This window comes from Scheffersomyces amazonensis (assembly GCF_036850825.1).
Source record: "Scheffersomyces amazonensis strain UFMG-HMD-26.3 chromosome Unknown RJT21scaffold_6, whole genome shotgun sequence".
Taxonomy (NCBI): domain Eukaryota; kingdom Fungi; phylum Ascomycota; class Pichiomycetes; order Serinales; family Debaryomycetaceae; genus Scheffersomyces; species Scheffersomyces amazonensis.
In genome coordinates, this window is record NW_027042746.1 from 655,427 (window position 1) to 675,483 (window position 20,057).

Sequence of the window (20,057 nt, forward strand, 5' to 3'; positions counted from 1 at the left end):
ATATTAATATAAAAGTTTAGATTATATATGTAAGTATCTATATATGTAAGTATATCAATTTAATTCATAGAATGTACTCTTTTGTCCATCAATATTCTCCCTCTCAAAGGGATCATTAGGTCTTAAATAATTACCTCCAAATGTATGAGGTAAATACATTCTTTCTGGTTGACAATGTTTATCGGCTAAAAATGTTAATATACCATCAAATATTAATTTTACAGCATTAGATTCTGCTCCTCGAGGCATAATAACATCAGCAAATTCTTTTGTTGGAAATATAAAATCACTCATTTCTGCTCTTGCTCCTAATACATAAGTATTTAATAAAGTTTCTAAATCAGTTTTATCTTGACTATCTCCAAGAACATCTCGTCTTATCCATCGAATTAATCTAGCATCAGAATCTCCATCAATAAATACTTTAATTTGAGACATATTTCGTAATTCTTTATCATATAATGCATATAATCCATGAACAATTAATACTTTTTGAGGTTGATCTTGTAATGTTTCTGAATTATCTGTCAAGTATTGCTTTAACTTTTCAAAATTAAATCTTGATGGTTTTAAAGGAGGAAACTTATCCTTCTTAAAATTAGCATTAGTAACAACTGAATTATTAATTGAATATTTCAGAGTATCTATAGTTGTTTTATTAGAATCTTCTTTATAATCATTTAAACTAATGATTTGAACATCTAGCACTACTTTAGCAAGAGTTTGTTGAATTTCTTGTTGTAAAAGTAACGCTGCGGTTCTCTTACCTGCCGCATGTCCACCTCCGATTAATACTATCACGGATTTGTTAGTACTAACCGTCATTATTTACGCACTTTTTATATTAATTACTTGATACCACCTAAATAGCATAGTTAGTATCTAAATAGTAATAAGTTCGCGATAAAAAAATTTGTGATGCCATCGATTTGATTTATATCATTTTACAGCATACAACATACAGTAATTAATATTTAATAGCATTTAATAACATATATAGGTAATGGATGAATTTGATAGAGAATTAGATAATGAGTTGGAATTCAGTCATAAATCTTCAAAGAATATAAAAGTTCATTCGAGGTTTGAAAGTATGAAACTTAAACCTCAACTTTTAAAGGGTATTTATGGGTATGGATTTGAAGCTCCATCAGCTATTCAATCTCGAGCTATTATGCAAATTATAAGTGGTAAAGATACTATAGCTCAAGCACAATCAGGTACTGGTAAAACAGCAACTTTTTCTATTGGAATATTAGAAGTTATAGATACAAAATTAAAAGATTGTCAAGCACTTATACTATCCCCCACAAGAGAATTAGCAGTACAAATTCAAAATGTTGTTAAACATTTAGGAGATTATATGAATGTACAAACTCATGCATGTATAGGAGGTAAACATGTAGGAGATGATATAAAAAAATTACAACAAGGACAACAAATAGTTAGTGGTACACCTGGTAGAGTAGTAGATGTTATTAAAAGAAGAAATTTATCAACTAGAAATGTTAAATTATTAGTATTAGATGAAGCTGATGAATTATTTACAAAGGGATTTAAAGAACAAATTTATGAAGTATATAAAAGTTTACCATCAGGAGTTCAAGTAGTTGTAGTAAGTGCAACATTATCAAAAGAAGTTTTAGAAATGACCAATAAATTTACTACTGATCCGGTAAAAATTTTAGTTAAAAGAGATGAAGTATCATTACAAGGTATAAAACAATATCATATCCAATGTGAAAAGGAAGATTGGAAATTCGATACTTTATGTGATTTATATGATTCATTAACTATTACTCAAGCAGTAATATTTTGTAATACAAAAGTTAAAGTAAATTGGTTATCAGATCAAATGAAGAAACAAAATTTTACGGTAGTTGCTATGCATGGAGATATGAAACAAGATGAAAGAGATTCTATTATGAATGATTTTAGAAATGGTAATTCAAGAGTATTAATATCTACTGATGTATGGGCTAGAGGAATTGATGTTCAACAAGTATCATTAGTTATAAATTATGATTTACCTTTAGATAAAGAGAATTATATTCATAGAATAGGTCGTTCAGGAAGATTTGGTAGAAAAGGTGTAGCTATAAATTTAGTTACTAAAGATGATCGAATGGCTTTACGTGATATTGAGAAATATTACTCTATTAAGATTAAAGAAATGCCTGTTAATATAGCAGATATAATGTAATATAATTTGTATATAAATATAATATAATTTGTATATATAAATATAGAGAGAGAGGGAGAAAGAAATAATTTCGTATACTTCGTGGTACCCAATTAGGCAATCATGGTCACGTGTTACCATCTCAAAATTTTTTTTAGAGTAGATTTTTTTTTCAGACTTTCTGATTCGGTTAACTATAGCAAAGTCATCTTACAATAGGTCATCTCCTTTCATACTTAGACACATATAAATCGATATGAGTGCCGAGTTCGTGGCAGCTTTAAGTGAGACCTTAAAGCAGACATTGGTTCCAGACTCCAATGTCATCAAACAAGCATCCCAGAAATTAACTAAAGAATTTTATACCAATCCAAATATCATCGCAGCTTTATTTCATATTTTACAAAGTTCTGAAGATAATGATTTAAAACTTGTTAGTGCAGTTGAAACAAGAAAGTTGGTTATTTCTTCATGGGATAAAGTTGATGAAACCACCAGTAATCAAATTAAATCTAATTTATTACAAATTTCATTTTCTCAACCAACTAAATCACTTAGACGTTCATATGCCAAATTAATTGCTGCAGTTGCTGAACAAGAATCAAATGAAAATTCATTTAATGAAATTTTGTCAGGTTTAATTAATTATGTTCAAGATTCAAATGTTGAAATTAAAGAATCTGCAGTACTTGCTTTATTATCAATTTTAGAAACTTCTCATGAAGCTTTACATGCTCATATTGGACAATTTTTACAATTATTTTCAAATTTATTAGTTGATCAAAGTTCAATTGATGTTAGAGTTAATTCAGTAATATCTCTTGATATTCTTGGTCAATTTATTGAAGATGCTGAACCTATTGATACTCGTTTAGCTAATGAATTTAAGAATACAATTCCAGGAATGGTTAATGTTTTAAAAGAAGTTATTGCTAATGATGATTCTGATAATGTTAAACAAATTTTTAATGTATTTAATGGATTTGTTTATCTTGATAATAAATTAATTGGTGATCATCTTATTAATTTACTTCAATTTATCGGTGAAATTTCTGCTAATACTGATATTGATGAAGAATATAGAAATTTTGGTTTACAATTTATAATTTCACTTGTTGATACAAGAAAAACCAAAATTTCTTCAAATAAATTAGGTCCCCAATTAACTTTAATGGCAGTTAAAATTGCTTCTGAAGAAATTGATGTTGAAGCTGAATTACTGACTGAAGAAGAAGAAAATGAAAATGAAGAAAATAGTCCTTCAACTTTAGCTTTAAGATTAATTGCTGGTTTATCAAGTAATTTACCAACTTCTCAAGTGGTTACTCCATTAATTGAAACTTTACCATCTATGATTTCTTCTTCAAATCAATTTGAAAGAAGAGCTGGTTTATTAAGTATTGGAGTTGCATCAACTGGTGCACCAGATTTTGTTTCAAATCAAGTTCCAAAATTATTACCAATTATTGTTACTGGTTTAAAAGATTCTAGTCAAATTGTTAGAGTTGCTGCTTTAAGAACTTTAACTGAATTTACTAGTGAATTACAAGATAATATTGCAACTTTCCATGAAGAATTATTACCATTAATCTTTGAAAATATTGATTCTGCTACTTCAATTAAAGCTTATAAATATGGTTGTAGTGCTTTAGATGGATTAATTGAATTTATGGATCATGATGCTATGGGTCAATATATTGAACCATTAATGAATAAATTATTTACTATGTTACATCAAGCTAGTTCATCATCTTTACAATGTACTATTGTTTCTGCTATAGGTTCAACTGCTTTTGCTTCTGGTAAAGCTTTTACACCTTATTTTAATAAATCTATTGAATTATTAGAACCATTAATTACTCAATCAACTAGTACTGAAGGTTTATCAGAAGATGATATTGAATTAAGAGCTATAACTTTTGAAAATATTTCTACTATGGCAAGAGCTGTAGGTTCAGAATCATTTGCTGTATATGCTAAACCATTAGTTGAAGCTTCTTACAATTGTTTAAGTTCAGATCATTCAAGAATTCGTGAATCTGGTTTTGCCTTTATTAGTAATATGGCTAAAGTTTATGGAACTCAATTTTCAGAATTCCTTGATCAAATTATCCCTAAAATTATTGAATGTTTTGAACAAGATGAATTCACTTTTAATGTTGATGCATTTGATGAAGATGGTGAAGAAGAAGATCTTGAAAATAAATTTAATGTTAATACTGGTATAACTATTGAAAAGGAAATTGCTGCTGTTGCTTTAGGTGAATTAGCTATTGGAACAGGTGCTGCTTTTACTAAATATATTGAAGTTTCTGTTAAAACTCTTATTGAACAAGTTGAAAATTCTTATGGTATGAGAGAAACTGCTTTAAATACTTTATTTAAAATTACTAGAGCTTATTTTGATGTTATTCAAGGTAAAGATTTTAAAGCTCCAAAGGGAGTTCCACAAACTTCTTATGTTGATTCTTCAGTATTAGAATTAATAAATCAAGTTAAAAATTTTGCTGTTGAACTTTTAGCTGAAGAATTTGAACCAACTATGGTTGCTTGTATCTTAGATGGAATTTCTGCTTCACTTAATGATCTTGGTTCAATTGCTATTATTGATAGTCCAAGTCAAACTTCTCAATTAGAAAGTTTATGTGTTCAATTAATGCAATTAATTAAGAAGGAACATCCTTGTCAAATTGAAGAAGAAGAAGTTCCTGAAGATGAAGATGATTCTTCTGAAACTGATGCTTTAATTTATGATAGAGCCGTTGAAGTTTTAATTTCTTTAGCTGATGCTTTAGAAGGAGATTTTATTAAAGTATTTGGTTCATTTAAAGATTTACTTATTAAAAATGTTTCTAGTAAGAGTAAAACTATTAGAAGTACTTCAGTTGGTGCATTGGCTGAAATTGCTGCTGGAGTTAAATCTACTAATCCATATTCTCAAGAATTATTAGAAGTTTTCACTGATAGAATTGCTAATGATAAATCATTTGAAGTTAAAGGTAATGCTGCTTATGGTATTGGTTTAATTATTGAAAATAGTTCTGTTGATCTTACGGCTGCTTATCCAACTATTTTACAATTATTATTCCAATTATTAAGTAAAATTGATAAAAAGGCTACTTCTGTTGATGATGATGAATCTCTGGCTATTGTTAATAGATCTTATGCCAATGCTTGTGGATGTGTTGCTAGATTAATTTTAAAACATGAACAAGCTGTTCCATTAGAACATGTTATTGGTCCTTTATTAAGTCATTTACCATTAGAAACTGGTTTTGAAGAAAATGCTCCAATTTTCAAAGTGATTATCAAATTATATGCATCTAACAATGCCCTTATTGTTAATGAAACTCAAAAGATTATTGATATCTTTGCCAAAGTATTTATTAAAGAAGCTGATAGAATTAAATTAGTAAATGAATCTACTTTAGGTAGAGAAGAAAATCTTGATGCCATGAAACAATTTGAAACTCCAGAAATTAAAGCTGAAGTTATTGCATTATTGAAATCCCTTGATCAAAAATTTAACGGAGTTGTCTCAGCCAATGAAGTCTTGAGATCCGTCATTGCATAAACATAAACATAATTTCTTGTTTTATAATATTATTAGTACAATTATTTCTTTCTTTTTTTTCCGCTTGATTTTATGTCCCTGTCTCAGATTCTCTTTTAGATTTTAATACTATATTCACTTCCAGTCATTTTCATATTGAAACTCCATTGTAGTAAAAAGATGGGAAAGTTGGTGTGCCTTCTAAGTGGTAATATTTTAGTGAGATAATGTAAATTTTTTTTGCAGGCAAAAAAATATTCGCAGTGCTCTGCTGCAGAAAATTACCTATTTGGGACTTCTAAGAACAATTTCTTTACAAATTTATGCAAGAAATTTTGCATTCGAATTTAAATGCCCATCATCTTCATAGTCGAATCATTCATATTTATCATGATGCAAGATTGATGGATGTTTCAGATTTGATTTCTGAAGCATATATAATGAGTAGAAAAATCCAAAATTGAGGGAAAATTTTGAAAAAGAATTTATCATTAAATAAATCTCTCTCCAATCTTCAACAATATGATACCTAAAGCTGCTGGTATTGCCTCATTATCATTTATCGCCTTTGTCCTTTTGACTCCGGCATTTATTTGGCATTGTAAGAATAGAAATATACCTGCTATTTGTTTAATATTTTGGTTACAATTTGTTAATTATAATAGATTTGTTAATTTATTGATTTGGAGTGGTGAAGATTTTTATACAAAATGGAATGGGAAAGTCTATTGTGATATAACTACCAAATTAGAAGCTGGATCTTCTACCGGAAAGATTGCTGCAGTTGCCGCTCTTGCTATGAATCTTTATATGGTATTAGATGCTAAACATCCAATATTCTTAGATCCTAAATCTTGGAATAAGAGAATTATTGATTTATCAATTTGTTTAATTACTCCTATATTCATTATGGCAACTAATTTTATTATTGCTGGTAGAAGATATGTAATAGTTCGTTTCCAAGGATGTACTACAGCTTATGTCTATAGTGGTGCTACCCTTGGACTTTTCTCAGTATGGACTGTAGTTTGGAGTTTCTTTGCTGTTTTGTTTGCTGGTTTAACTATTTATAAATATTTTGCTATTAGAAAAGATGTGGCTGATATCTTGAGATGTACCAACTCGGGTTTAAATCTTAGAAGGTTTGCTAGATTATTGATTTTCAGTTTAATTGTCATTCTTGGTGTTGCTCCAGTAGCTATCTACTATTTTGTTCTTGATGCTCAAGTTTATAGAGGTCCATTCAACTGGAGTGCAATTCACAATGAATTGTGGGGTAACATTGAATACTTCGATTTTGGTTTCGTATTGCTTTATGATAATTTTATTAATATGGGTTTGTCAGTCATTGCCTTTTTGATTTTCGGTTTAGGATCAGATGCGGTTCAAATGTATAAATCCACATTCCATATTTTAACCTTACACATGTTTGATTCTAAGAGAAGACAAGAGTTGGAAATGGCAACTCAAATTGATTCATTGGCTCCACAATCTAGAATTAATAGTAATAAATCTCAATTCACTACTAGTACTGGACTCAGTGGTTCAACAATGCAAGAATTTGATAGGCATTATGGTGATCTTCTTGATGATCATTACAATTTAGATAGTCCAGGTACTGCTGCTACTACACCTAAATATTTAATTAATAGTTCTGATTTAGAAAAGGGTTCAAGATCCAATAGTCCTACACTTTCTGAAACAACTGCAAAGGAATTTAATTTCATGCAAAATGAACAAACTGATAGTGATGAAGGCTTTGGTTACAACTTTCAAGTCAAACAAAAATAGGCGAACTACTTCTTTAATATACTTCTTTGGTTATTGTAATTTTGATTTATTTACTTCCCATACAATAAAATTGTATTATTAACTATTTACATATTTAAATTTAAGTATTTTGCTCTATTGTTTACCGATGAGTTCTTCAAACTTTTTTTGTAATACATCAGGTTTAATTCTTCCTTGTGTTTTCCTCATTGCCATTCCTATCAAAAATTTTATTTTATGCGCTACTTTCTTACCTTTCTTATCACTCTTAGTAGATGAGGCAGATTCGAGTAACACAGCTTCACAAACCTCTGTAACTGCTTTATCAAGATCTGTTGCCAGTATATCCAGAGGAGCACCTAATTCATAAAACTCAATTAATTCCTTTATCGATTTATCTGAAGTATTTGGTTCTAAAATTAATTGCTTTAATAATAATCTTGCTGAAGTCAAAGAAATATCTCCTGATGATACTGCAAAGATTAACTCAGATAACTTGTGTGCTGGTAATATTACTATATTAACTTTCATATCAAGTTTAGTAAATGTGCCTAAAAATTCATGAAAAAACCAATTATTCACAACATTAGTTTTAATTCCTTGGTCTTGAAGAACTAATTCACAAACTTTATAATAATATTTAAGCAATTCTGGATGATCAATGATATATTTTGCATATTTCTTTTCCAATTGATATGTTGATAATAATTCAGCCATTATTTGAGTTGGAGTTCTAGGTAAAATTCTCCTTATCTCTTCAGCAATTGACTTATCAAGGTTTATTACTGGTAATTCAGAGTCAGGCATGTACCTATAATCGACTGAATTTTCCTTTAATCTTTGCGAATATGTTTGTTTACCATCAAAACCTCTAGTTTCCTGAACTATCTGATCACCTTTATTTTCCTTAAGAAGAGATACTTGCCTTGAATATTCAGATTTAAGAGCTTCTTGAATTTCTCCATGACTGGCTAAATTTTTCATTTCAACTCTAGGAAATCCATTCACACTAAGATTAACATCTACTCTTATAGCACCCGTTTCTAAATTTCCGGAACATACTCCCATATGTCTCATCAACGTTTGATAATTTTTAAGGAAAACTTCGACTTGAAGCAAATTTTCAAAATCAGGCTTAGTTATAACTTCTATCAATGGTGTATTACTTCGATTGTAATCAACCTGTATTACTCCATCGAATTTATCGTAATGTAATTTCCCAGTATCTTGTTCGATTTGAATTTGTTCAATTCCAATCACTTTTGAAACATCTCCGTTTACGTCAAATTTATTAAGCTCCACATGTCCATTAGCAGCCAAGGGATGATAATATTGAGTGACTTGATATCCTAAAGGCTGATCACGATAAAAATAATGTTTCCTATCAAATTTGGATTGCAACGAAATCTGGCAATTTAAAGCTGAAGCAGCTTTTAAAGCTAAAAGTAATGCTTCGGGATTTAATTTAGGTTGTGCTCCAGGCAATCCTATATCAAAATAACTGATTTTAGAATTTGGATCAGCATTAAAACTGGTTTCCAGTAATGAAAATAGTTTGTATTTGGTTTTCAATTGTGTATGAATTTCTAGACCACATTTAAACTTATAATTCGGATATAATTTAAAAGGGCTCCCTGATGATTGGCAAACTCCTGAATAATGTAACAGTCGCCTAAATATTATCATGTCATCTATGCCTAGTATATGGTCTGTTTAACAATTATTCAACTTTTCAATATAAAATTTTATGGTTCGGGTTACGATTTATGCAGGATTTGGAACTTTTTTGCAATATTTTCAAATATTGACCATGTTTGGCTTATTCCTTTATTTACTAATCCATTAAGGAAAAGAATAATTTAAAGGATGTGTTGTTTTAGTCATTAATTGTTTATTTGAATCTTTTGAATATCTTTCTATAATATATTTTGTATTTTTACAACTTTTTAATTATTTACAATTTTTGCATTAAAGTTGAATAAATGTTGATACACCAAAAATTGAAATTGATCCTAAAGAACACAATAATCATTCAATTATATTATAATCTTATTATTAAATTACTTGAATACCTTTAAAGATTCATTTTGCTATCTGGAACAGTAATAATTAAGAATTAAAAATATTGATCACGTGAGATTCAAGTGATTTATACAGACTGACATCGAGCAAGCATTTTTCGGTGTTATAAGTAGTGACTCCGTGGCCAAGCTGGCTAAGGCGTAAGACTGTTAATCTTAAGATCGTGAGTTCGATCCTCACCGGGGTCGTCACTTCTATATTTAAAATTTCAAAGCCTTTATGGCCAAGTTGGTAAGGCACCTCACTAGTAATGAGGAGATCGTCAGTTCGAATCTGGCTGAAGGCATTATTTTTTATAATTTTTACTAATATTAACTTTTATATGGTTAGTTTTTACTTCGGTAATCATTTTTGGTTTTTTTGGCCCCGGAAAAAGAGCATAATATTTGGTGACTGTCTACGCAGTTTTTGAATTCCTAAAATCATACGAGGATAATGTTGCCAACATAAGAATAACTAGAAGGTCAGTAAAATGCTATTGGTATATCTTGATTATTATATTCGCATCTGTGAACTCTTTTTTAAAGCTTCCTTAGTGTGGTTGATTTGGCCACTCATTTTACCATTTGCTGCAAAACGTAGAGAGAATATTTTATTTTGGAAAACGCCTAAATATACTTACAAGGAACTATAACATATAGTTGAAAACTGAATTGATTTATCAATATACAATATACAATGTTAAATGATGAATATAAAATATAGATACGACCTAACCATAAATGAAATGTATAAAATAAATAAAGATTAATTGAATTTTGTAGCCATTTCGACTGCAGCAGCACCCCAATCCTCACCATGATTGTGCATTTTACCTTCGATTAAACCAGCTCTTGCTTGGGCTTGTTCTTCTGTTATACAAGTCAAAACACCAAAGATGACAGGTACTCCTAATTCAAAATTTAATTTCATGAGTTGATGAGTCACAGAATCACAGATATATTCAAAATGCATGGTTGAACCTTTAATCAAAACACCAATTGGAATTATAGCATCTAATGGTTTACCTTCTTTAGCGGCTTTTTCATAGAATAATTTGGAACCGTAAGGTAATTCAAAAGATCCAGGAACAGTTTCAACAACGATATTTTCTGGTTTCACATTGAATTCGAGTAACTTCTTCTTAGCACCTTCCACTAATGATTCAATGATTTCTTTATTCCATCTGGCATGAAGTATACCAATTCTTAATTTTGATCCTAAATTAATTAGTTAGTATAATGTACATTACATTAGTGATATCTTAAAGTTCTGTCATATCTTTAGAATATATAAACATAATTGGCATTATATACATACCATCATATTCTTGATCTATAGCTCCTAATCCTTTGACAGCCATTGTTATTATTGCTTTTTAATATTAACGTATATATTTCTATGGGGTAGAGAACTCAATTATAAGCTCGTTCAATTTTTCAATTAACCCTTAGTAAGATATCGGTAAAGGCCCGCACCGTTTGAATTTACCCGCAGTTTTGTTCTGGCTTAGACAAAAAGAATAGCGAGAAAATTTTTCGAAGATTACTTTGTAGAAGGTTTAATACAGTATGGGTTATTCTTAAAGAGGCAATGTTCTTACGAATATAATAGATGTTCTGAGATATGTGCATTTATAAGGTATGTTAAGTCTTACGACTTAAATGTTTCTATGAAAATTCATTCATTCATAATACTTTATAGTAATATCTTTGAACTTAGTGATGATATTCATTTTAAACGATTCAAAAGAAAGTGAAATTAAAATTAAATGGTATAAAATAGTCTTTCACCCCTATCTGACTTCTAAGATATTAATTTTATGATTTGAAATTCATGAGAAACTTTATTCATGTGATCAAAACTAATATACTAACATTAAATAGTAGAACAGAAAAGTATAAAGAAAAAATGCAGTGTAAATATCAACTGCGTCAATATGTTACACCAATCTTTTTTTTATTCGTATATATTAAGCTATAAACTCAAAGGGAAAATCCTACAATGAGAGAATAAACTCATTCATTGTTATTTCTGAGTTTGATGGTAGCGCTAGTAAAGACTTCCTGCAATGTAGTAGTTTGCAGCTAACAAAAGAGCTAGTACTAATAGTGCTAGTATCAGTACAAAATTGCCCAAAACCAATTACCTGCGCATCAGGGATGACTGTTAGCTAACTCTAAACTACTCAAGACTGCTTTAGATGTTCAGGTGATAATTGATTTAACTGTAAGTAGTAATATGACACGCGAGATTTATGGTTTTAAAATCTGACCGCGCGGCACATACGAAGTACTCCTCATCGGAAAGTAAAAAATGACGTAGCGTTAGTTAATAAACAAATATTAATTAATTAATTAATTAATTGTTATTTTGCTGTCACTCAAATGAATAAAGAGACTAGTCAGATGTGACGAAGGAGTTACGATTAGTTGCTAACCAATAATGTTGCTAATCATAAATATGATCTCGATTTGCTGTAAGCGATGACGTATAAGTATGGAGCCTTTGTTAAATTATGCGACATCGGAGGGTGGAAGGGTGGAAACATGTCACGTGTTTCTTACTAGCTCGTCTCTTATCTCTCCTCGTCTGTTTGTGTCACCCACCACAATTGTAAAACTAAAGTATACAGAGATGGCGTTTAGGCTTCCGTTTCATTATTTCCTTCGTGAATAAAATATTTAATATATCCTTGTTCTTTGTGTGTTAACTAATAAAATAATACAGTTGAGTCGCTACAAGAATTATTGTATAATAAATCCATCGAACGTTGTGTGTGGTAAATACTTTGTAACTCTCTCGGGTTTCGGACTACAATTTTAACATCGCAACATATTTGCTCAATATAGCACAACAATTAGGAGAGCAAATTGGAGCTTTTTCAAAGTTTGTTTAATTGTTGTCTTAGTTGACTCCTTATAAATTATATATATAATTTGTGATGGCCAATTTCAAATACTCTACTATTACAACTTATAAATCATTAGGACAAAATATGAATATGAATCATCAACATACTGGCATTAATGCTGGTATTACATCTGCAACTGCTAATATCAATCAAAAGAAAAGTAATCAACATTTCGATTCAAGTAGTAGTATTTTATCTGATTATGATGATTTGATTGATGAAGTTATTGATGATTCTCTGCTGTATGTGTTATTCAATCCTATCAAAAGAAAGAAAGAGAATGAAACTACCTTACAACAACCATCCCAAAATGATTCTGATATATTATCATTAACAAATACTTCTAACACAAATTCAAACTTCCGTAATCAATATCATTTTGTAGAAGATGAAGAAGAAGAAGAAGAAGATTATGATGAAGATGATACTGACGCAGAACTAGATGATGATGATGACGTTGATGCCAGTGTTAAGCAACTTGAGCGTACTATTGAGGGTCAATCTAAAGTACCGCATGAAAACTATTCTGATCTTGCCGAGCAAGAAGAGTTAGATCAACCCATGAGTAAAATATTATCCAATAAAATCAACAACTGGTATAATTCAAGTGTGACAGATCAGCATAATCAAGTAATTGATGACAATATTGCTAGTTGGAATCTTGATGAGAATTTAATTCAGGATACTTTATCGTCGAATCATACATTAACATTTACATCTTCATCAAGCGATTCGAGTCAAAGACAACTTAGTAATCTTAAACCATTTTATGGCGATGAATTATTGAAATATTTAAGTCCTCAAGAATTAGAAAAATTCAGAAATTTTAACAAATTAATTGATATAAAGAAATTCTTATTAGAGAAGGATTCTAATCTGGGAACATCTATTATAACTCAAATTTTGAATTTATTATTATTGAAGAATCATACGATAATAACCAATAAGAGTAATAATCAAAATGGATCTGAAACATTAGATGAAACTAAATTGACACAATATCTTCAGGAAATGAGGAATAGAAACTCAATCTCCATTAATAATGACTTGTATGTTCGTCCAAAAACTTATTCAGAAACGACGAATTCTTCTTTGGTTTTATGTGGTGGAGTTGGGTTTGGATCGGGATCTTCCTGGAATGACATTTAATGACATTTAATGACATTTATTCTAATATGAAATAGGTTACAATTATGTTACTATTGCTAGTGTATCTAGAATTCACACTGTTACACTTTTTTGTCATGTACTTTTACTTATACTGCACTTTTGCTTGTGTTCGTATTAGTTAAAGGGTTTATAATTTTGGTTTGGTTTATAGGGCACAATTTTCTTGGGCTTGGCTTTTGTTCATTCACTTTTTTATTAATTATACATTATATAGTTACTGTTTTATTTTTATACATTATTGATTGTTTATTGACTGTTTGTCATTATAAGTTTTGTAATTTTCAATACATATCTATTATAATAATAGTAAAAGTACTACCACTAAAATTAATGTTAGTGATATAAGATTTTGCACGTGACTTGCTGGCAAAAATTAAACCTCTAACAGATTAATGCTTAATTTGGACGACGATAGCTAAGGCAAAAAAGTGTGTGAGGTCGAAAAAAATCTTCCTTGAAAAATTGGAACCATTTTGGCGAAATCCGTTGATATATTGATTAGAAGCTTTAGTCATAATCTGTCTGTCTGTCTTTCTGTTTGTCTGTCATATCTGGTTGACATTGTCGTTTTGAAAAGAAAGAATTAACATTAAATATGAGTGGCTGTATGTATAATATTAAAAATTAAATAATGATTTAAATCATTACTTGTTACCATTTAATTGATCAAAGTAACTTTAATCTGCGAAAGATCTATTTTAAAATGGTAAGATCTATTTAAAGAGAACTTATATTAACTAGTTATAATATTTTTTTAGTTCGTCTTCTTGATTTAATTAAATTCTTTTTACCTATTCTTCCTGAAGTTGAATTTCCTTATGAAAGAATCAGTTTTGATGAAAGAATAGTCTTTACTGTTGGTTCAGGTATTATTTTCCTTTTTGGTCAATTACCAATTTATGGTTTAGTATCAAATGCTCAATTCAAAATAGAAGATCCATTCTTTAATTATAGAAATGTTTTTGCCATGGAAAAGGGTAGTCTTTTAGAATTAGGTTTATTACCTGCTATTACTGCTGCTTTTATTTGGCAATTAGCTGTTGGATTAAAATTAATTAATGTTAATTTAGGTTTAGTTCAAGATCGTGAATTATTTCAATCAGGTCAAAAATTAACTAGTTTCTTATTAGCCATTGGTTATGCTGCTGGTTTAATTTATTCTGGTTATTATGATAGTGTTATTCAAGGTTATGATCCTTTAACTGATGGATTACCAATTGGATGGTACGTTTTTATCTTTTTCCAAATTGTTGGTTGGTCATTCTTTACAACTTTATTAATTGAAATCTTTGATAAAGGTTATTCCTTTGGTTCTGGTATTTTATGTTTCTTAACTTTACAAACTGCCACTAATTTTGTTAGAGATTTAGTTGGTCTTGAAATTTTCCCAATCATTAATTCAAATAAATCAGAAAGTTATGGAGCTTTATTCAATTTAATTAGAAGTTTCTCTTTTGATTTAACTGTATTAAAACAAAATATTCTTAATGCATTTACCAGAAGTCAATTCCCAAATTTAACACAATTTTACATTTCCCTTCTTAGTATTTTTGTGGTTATTGGTTTACAAAATTTTAGAATTGAAATCCCAATTAGATCTACTAAAGTTAGAGCTATGAATAATGTTTATCCAATTAGATTATTATATTGTGGTGCCTTACCTTTATTATTCACATATACAATTATTACCAACATTCAAATCTTTGGATATTTCTTAGTTAATATCTTAACTAAATTTAACATTTCTTCTGAATTAGTGGCTTTATTAGGAAAATATCAAATTGAAGCATTTTCAAATGATTTACAATTAAAATCAGGTGTTTTATTTTATCTTTCAAATTCTTCAACTTTCATTTCTTCAATTTTAAGTCCAATTAGATCTGTTATTTACGTTGCTTTTGTTGTCATCATTTCTACTTGGTTTGCTCAACAATGGAGTTACATTTCAGGTGCTTCTCCAAAGGATACATCTAAGCAATTCAAAGAACAAGGAATTTCGATTGCTGGTAAGAGAGATGTTTCAATAACTAAAGAATTATCAAGAGTTATTCCAGTTGCAGCAGTTTCTGGGGCCTTTTCATTAAGTGTCTTAGCAGTTGCTGGAGAAATCCTTGGAGGTTTAGGTAAAGGTGTTTCAATCATTGTTGGTGTTTGTTCAGCTTTTGGTATCTTAGAAGAATTCATGATTGAATATCAACAAACTGGTGGTAACTCTCAATTCTCTGGTGCCTTTGGAGGATTATAATTATAATTTAATTTAATTTAATTTAATTTAATTTAATTTAATTTAATTTAATTTAAATTATTATTAGTAATGTTATACCAACTTCACCTCACGTACATATATCATTAACATTTTACCATAAGATTGACTGTTCGAAGCAGACTATATTCCCTATTTTATTTCACTGTTATCTTCATACCACAATTTAATTCTCGATTTCCATTTGAAAGTGGTTTTGGAGTCCGTATTATGTTTGTATTTTCTAAATTCGATCATTTTAATAATATATATAACTATTAAATTGATTTTTGTTTTATATCAATTTGCAACTCATTCTAATTTACTCTGTTTTAGTCAAACTTTTTCATTATTAAATTAATACACATAGTAATTCGCACATATATATAAAAGTTGTAATATAAATATTGTATATTTATAAATATAAAGATAAATATTGAAGCACTTGTTAAAGCACTAACAATCTCTACATGTTAGTAAAAATCCTAAATATATATATATATTAAGTGTACTAGTAGTCCTATGTTTTTAGTCCCTAAGCCTAATGGAACCAAAAGACTGTGCATAGACTTTCGAAAACTCAACCAAATAACTTTAAAAGATCTTGTACTTGTCCACAGTTGTGCATATATGGAACCTCTCAAATATCACAAATTACGACCAATATTCTATGGACCTTTCACAGTAGTTAAGATAATTTCCGAGAATGCTGAACCTGAGAAGTGGGAGGTTTATATATATTTTGATCATGCGAGTCGGGAGACAATTCTGTCGCATTTCCTGCACACAACACAAAAATACGGGGAAGAATAAACATGAACCTTAAACTTTCTTTTTCTCCAGGTTGCATATATATTATGCTGTAAGTAGTGTCTAAATAAAGAATCTAGCTATAGACAATACGTTAGTGGTTCGATAGGGAGAGAAACTCTTAGAGTAAGAATTATGCCAAAGGAAAAAAAAACACAACCTATGTCACCAAAACATAGTAAGTGTTTGTAGATGCTTTTTCTAGTGTTCGCTCCACAGAAATTGCAAAAAAATTCCTTGATCGCAAAGCTTAGGAGCACTCCCATAACTTGTATATGGAATGTAAAACATTAAATCCTATCAAATATGTGATTCCTAATAACATTATAGTGATAATTCAAAAAAATAATGACTCCGACGTGGTTCGAACACGTGCATCTTAACGATAACAGAACTTGAGTCTGCCGCCTTAACCACTCGGCCACAGAGCCAATTATACTCAATTAGACCACGTAATATCGGTCAATATTTGATAATAAACACGTTATATGCAGGAGATTCACGTTATATGCAGGAAATTCAAATTTAAAAATCTTTTTGCATCCTATTCAGAGGATTTTTATAAAAGGTTTACAAATTTCAACCTGTTCTTCATTTATTTAAAACAATAATAACTTAACTATATAGATTAATTAATAGCAGCTTGGACAACCAAAACATGAAACCCTTCAGCTGTACTTAAATTAAAGAGTTGATCGACATCATAATCAAACATTGCTTCAGTAACAATTGATGTAGATGATGAACCAACTGCAATTTCATTATAAGTAGAATTTGAACCATTATTTGAGATAACAAATAATTCATTAGATGAACTTCCTCCATGGAATCTCTTAATATCTTCCTTAATATTACGAATTTCTTTAATATAAGAAATATTAACAATAATATCATCCTTTTTAGATTTAAATAAATTAGTAATTTCTTGTTCAAATTGATTAGCCTTTGATTTTGAACCTGAAGCTTGTTGGATATAAACATTAATAATTGAAAGGTTTGAATCATTACTTAATAATTTAAAAATTAAATGTAATGATAATAAATCACTTGAACTCAATAAATTATCATGTCTTAAAATTAAATTAATAACTTTTAAACTACTAAATTTTCCTGTTAATTGATCTCCAGTATCAATAATACTTGCTTTAGTTTCATCATCATAATAATTCAAATTATTATTGACATGTCCAACAGAAAGATCATTAATTAATAATAAACCAAAGTGTGATTTACATTCTTGAAATAATTTCTTGTATAAGGAATAATCAATACTTTCTCTTGTTAATTGATTTAATTTAATACTAGTAATTAAGAAATCAGACTTTTCAGAAATTTGTTCATTAATTGTTAAAACATGATTTTTAAATGTTGATAATATAGATCTAGCAGAACAATTAATTCCTGACATTTCACTAAATGCTTTAATAATAGATAAGATAGAAAATGAGTTAGTATATTCATTATCATTAATAACTTTTTCACTATTTTCATCATATTGTCCAGTTGATGCTTCTAATAAATGTGATGTTCTTGAAGTAAATTCTCTTAAATGAATAGCTTTAATATCAGAATCATTAAAATTCTTAGTAAAAGTCATAAGATATGATAAAGTATCAATTCTTTTTAATAATAAAACAAATTGATTAATCTTATAATCAGCTAATCCTTTAATAGTATATTGAGATAAAGAATTTGCTTGTTGATCATTAAGTAAACTAGATTGATCAGTTTTATTATCAACAGGTGTACCATCCCAATTGATTTCTCCCTTAATAAATCTATCTCTCTTTTCACGATAAGAAATTGGATAAATCCATAATGTCATTGGAGTTGTTGCAAAAGTTGTAACAAGAGCCATAACAATAAACATTGAGAATACTTTTTGAGAAATAATACCAGCATTTAAACCAGTTGTTAAAACAACAATTTCAACAATACCTTTACAAGACATTAAAGCACCAACAGCTAATGATTCTCTCCATAATAATTTATTAAACTTTGCAGCAACAAAACCTCCAAATATTTTTCCTACCATGGCAAGTAAAATAATTCCAATAGTATAAGCCCAATCAATACCACGATTTAATAAACCTAAATTAACATTTAAACCTGCATTAGCAAAATAAAGAGGAATTAAAACAATATGGACTAAATCTTCTAATTTTTCAGTTATACGAATAACATATCCATTATCTCTTGGAATAATTACACCTGCCATAAATGCCCCAAAAATTGGATGTACCCCAATAACATCAGTATAAAAAGCAGAAATAAATACCAATACTAAAATAAGCATCATCAGGAATTGAGATGGTTCACCAGTAGATAAATCATTTGTGAATTTTCTTAAGATGAATTTTAAAGTCAATCTAATTGGATAACATAATAATAAGAACCAAGCTAAAGTTAATAATAAAATATAGACAGCATTTACCCCATTAGAAGCATTTGCTAAAATAACTACTAAAGCTAATAAGATCCAACCAGTTAAATCATTAGTAATACCAGCAGCTAAAACAATAGTACCAACTCTATCACCAATTAAATTAAGTTCAGTTAAAATACGAGCTAATACAGGAAGAGCCGTAATACACATAGCAACAGCAATGAAAACCATATAAGTAGTAAATTTAATTGGGCGTTCTTGATCAGTATGTTCAACATAAGTATCATAAATTCCCTTAGCAATTCCACAACCTAAAGCAAAAGGTACTGCCATATTAATTAATCCAACAGTTAATGCTACTTTAAGATTTTTTCTAATAAATGTAATATCAACTTCTAAACCAATTATAAATAAGAAAAGAATAATTCCAATATTTGCAAATAAAACAATTCCAGGAAGTGAATCAGGTGGGAAACAATTCTTTGTAAAATTTGGGATATGACCCATAACTGATGGACCTAATAAAACTCCAGTAATTACTTCAGCAATTACTCGAGGTTGTTGTAATCTCTTCAATGGAACATGAACAATATGACAAAGTAAAATAACAAATATAACTTGAAATAAAAAGATAGTATATGGAGCACCAGCAGAATATACTAAAGGGTTGCTTCCAGCAACAACCCCACCAACTGAAGAAGTTGCAACAGCCATAATTAACTACTATGAACCAATAAAGTAAATTAGTAAATTAGTAAAACATTTATTTACTTTACTTTATTTCTTTTCAAATAGTAAATGATCTAAAAACTTAAAAACCTAGTAACAATCCTAGTAACAGACTATAATGCGCTGTTCGAGGTTGTATTTATTTTCTAAGGCTTATACTAAAATATTTTTGCTAAAACCATTTATTTTTATTTATTTCAAAGTCGCAGTAAGATCTCTACACAAAAAAGCGCATTACGA

At 29.1% G+C, this 20,057-nt stretch overlaps 9 protein-coding genes and 3 non-coding genes across 12 annotated transcripts; 7 read left to right on the forward strand and 5 right to left on the reverse strand. All coding sequences in view use genetic code 12, as the record gives it.

Moving 5' to 3' along the window:
• Window positions 1–26: 26 nt before the first annotated feature.
• Window positions 27–914, reverse strand: RJT21DRAFT_50962 (putative uridine kinase). Its single transcript, XM_064884870.1, has one exon. It carries the CDS (start codon window positions 823–825, stop codon window positions 55–57), a length of 771 nt encoding a protein of 256 aa, XP_064736823.1. The 5' UTR covers window positions 826–914; the 3' UTR covers window positions 27–54.
• FAL1 (ATP-dependent RNA helicase) lies at window positions 882–2,398 on the forward strand. Its single transcript, XM_064882375.1, has one exon. The coding sequence runs from the start codon at window positions 1,004–1,006 to the stop codon at window positions 2,201–2,203; it is 1,200 nt and encodes a 399-aa protein (XP_064736824.1). The 5' UTR covers window positions 882–1,003; the 3' UTR covers window positions 2,204–2,398.
• RJT21DRAFT_122379 (uncharacterized protein) lies at window positions 2,399–5,909 on the forward strand. Its single transcript, XM_064882376.1, has one exon. It carries the CDS (start codon window positions 2,439–2,441, stop codon window positions 5,754–5,756), a length of 3,318 nt encoding a protein of 1,105 aa, XP_064736825.1. The 5' UTR covers window positions 2,399–2,438; the 3' UTR covers window positions 5,757–5,909.
• Window positions 5,910–7,559, forward strand: STE3 (Ste3p). The gene has a single exon (XM_064882377.1). The coding sequence runs from the start codon at window positions 6,258–6,260 to the stop codon at window positions 7,524–7,526; it is 1,269 nt and encodes a 422-aa protein (XP_064736826.1). The 5' UTR covers window positions 5,910–6,257; the 3' UTR covers window positions 7,527–7,559.
• RJT21DRAFT_122381 (glutamyl-tRNA(Gln) amidotransferase subunit) lies at window positions 7,504–9,204 on the reverse strand. The gene has a single exon (XM_064882378.1). The coding sequence runs from the start codon at window positions 9,189–9,191 to the stop codon at window positions 7,641–7,643; it is 1,551 nt and encodes a 516-aa protein (XP_064736827.1). The 5' UTR covers window positions 9,192–9,204; the 3' UTR covers window positions 7,504–7,640.
• Window positions 9,205–9,701: 497 nt separating this feature from the next.
• Window positions 9,702–9,775, forward strand: RJT21DRAFT_t116. Its single transcript has one exon. It is a non-coding gene; the product is annotated as a tRNA-Asn (tRNA).
• A 25-nt stretch (window positions 9,776–9,800) lies between these two features.
• RJT21DRAFT_t117 lies at window positions 9,801–9,873 on the forward strand. Its single transcript has one exon. It is a non-coding gene; the product is annotated as a tRNA-Thr (tRNA).
• Window positions 9,874–10,012: 139 nt separating this feature from the next.
• On the reverse strand, window positions 10,013–11,086 carry RIB4 (lumazine synthase). The gene is made up of 2 exons (XM_064882379.1): window positions 10,887–11,086; window positions 10,013–10,786 (listed from the first exon to the last, which is right to left on the reverse strand). Exons 1-2 carry the CDS (start codon window positions 10,927–10,929, stop codon window positions 10,335–10,337), a joined length of 495 nt encoding a protein of 164 aa, XP_064736828.1. The 5' UTR covers window positions 10,930–11,086; the 3' UTR covers window positions 10,013–10,334.
• Window positions 11,087–12,564: 1,478 nt separating this feature from the next.
• RJT21DRAFT_115711 (uncharacterized protein) lies at window positions 12,565–13,629 on the forward strand (the record flags this gene model as incomplete). Its single annotated transcript, XM_064880369.1, has 1 exon — window positions 12,565–13,629. The coding sequence occupies one exon, from the start codon at window positions 12,565–12,567 to the stop codon at window positions 13,627–13,629; it is 1,065 nt and encodes a 354-aa protein (XP_064736829.1).
• Window positions 13,630–14,135: 506 nt separating this feature from the next.
• SSH1 (Ssh1p) lies at window positions 14,136–15,922 on the forward strand. Its single transcript, XM_064883394.1, has 2 exons — window positions 14,136–14,255; window positions 14,409–15,922. Exons 1-2 carry the CDS (start codon window positions 14,246–14,248, stop codon window positions 15,893–15,895), a joined length of 1,497 nt encoding a protein of 498 aa, XP_064736830.1. The 5' UTR covers window positions 14,136–14,245; the 3' UTR covers window positions 15,896–15,922.
• A 1,129-nt stretch (window positions 15,923–17,051) lies between these two features.
• Window positions 17,052–17,133, reverse strand: RJT21DRAFT_t125. Its single transcript has one exon. It is a non-coding gene; the product is annotated as a tRNA-Leu (tRNA).
• Window positions 17,134–17,284: 151 nt separating this feature from the next.
• RJT21DRAFT_109012 (K(+)/H(+) antiporter) lies at window positions 17,285–19,960 on the reverse strand. The gene has a single exon (XM_064879886.1). The coding sequence runs from the start codon at window positions 19,800–19,802 to the stop codon at window positions 17,331–17,333; it is 2,472 nt and encodes an 823-aa protein (XP_064736831.1). The 5' UTR covers window positions 19,803–19,960; the 3' UTR covers window positions 17,285–17,330.
• Between the last annotated feature and the right edge of the window lie 97 nt (window positions 19,961–20,057).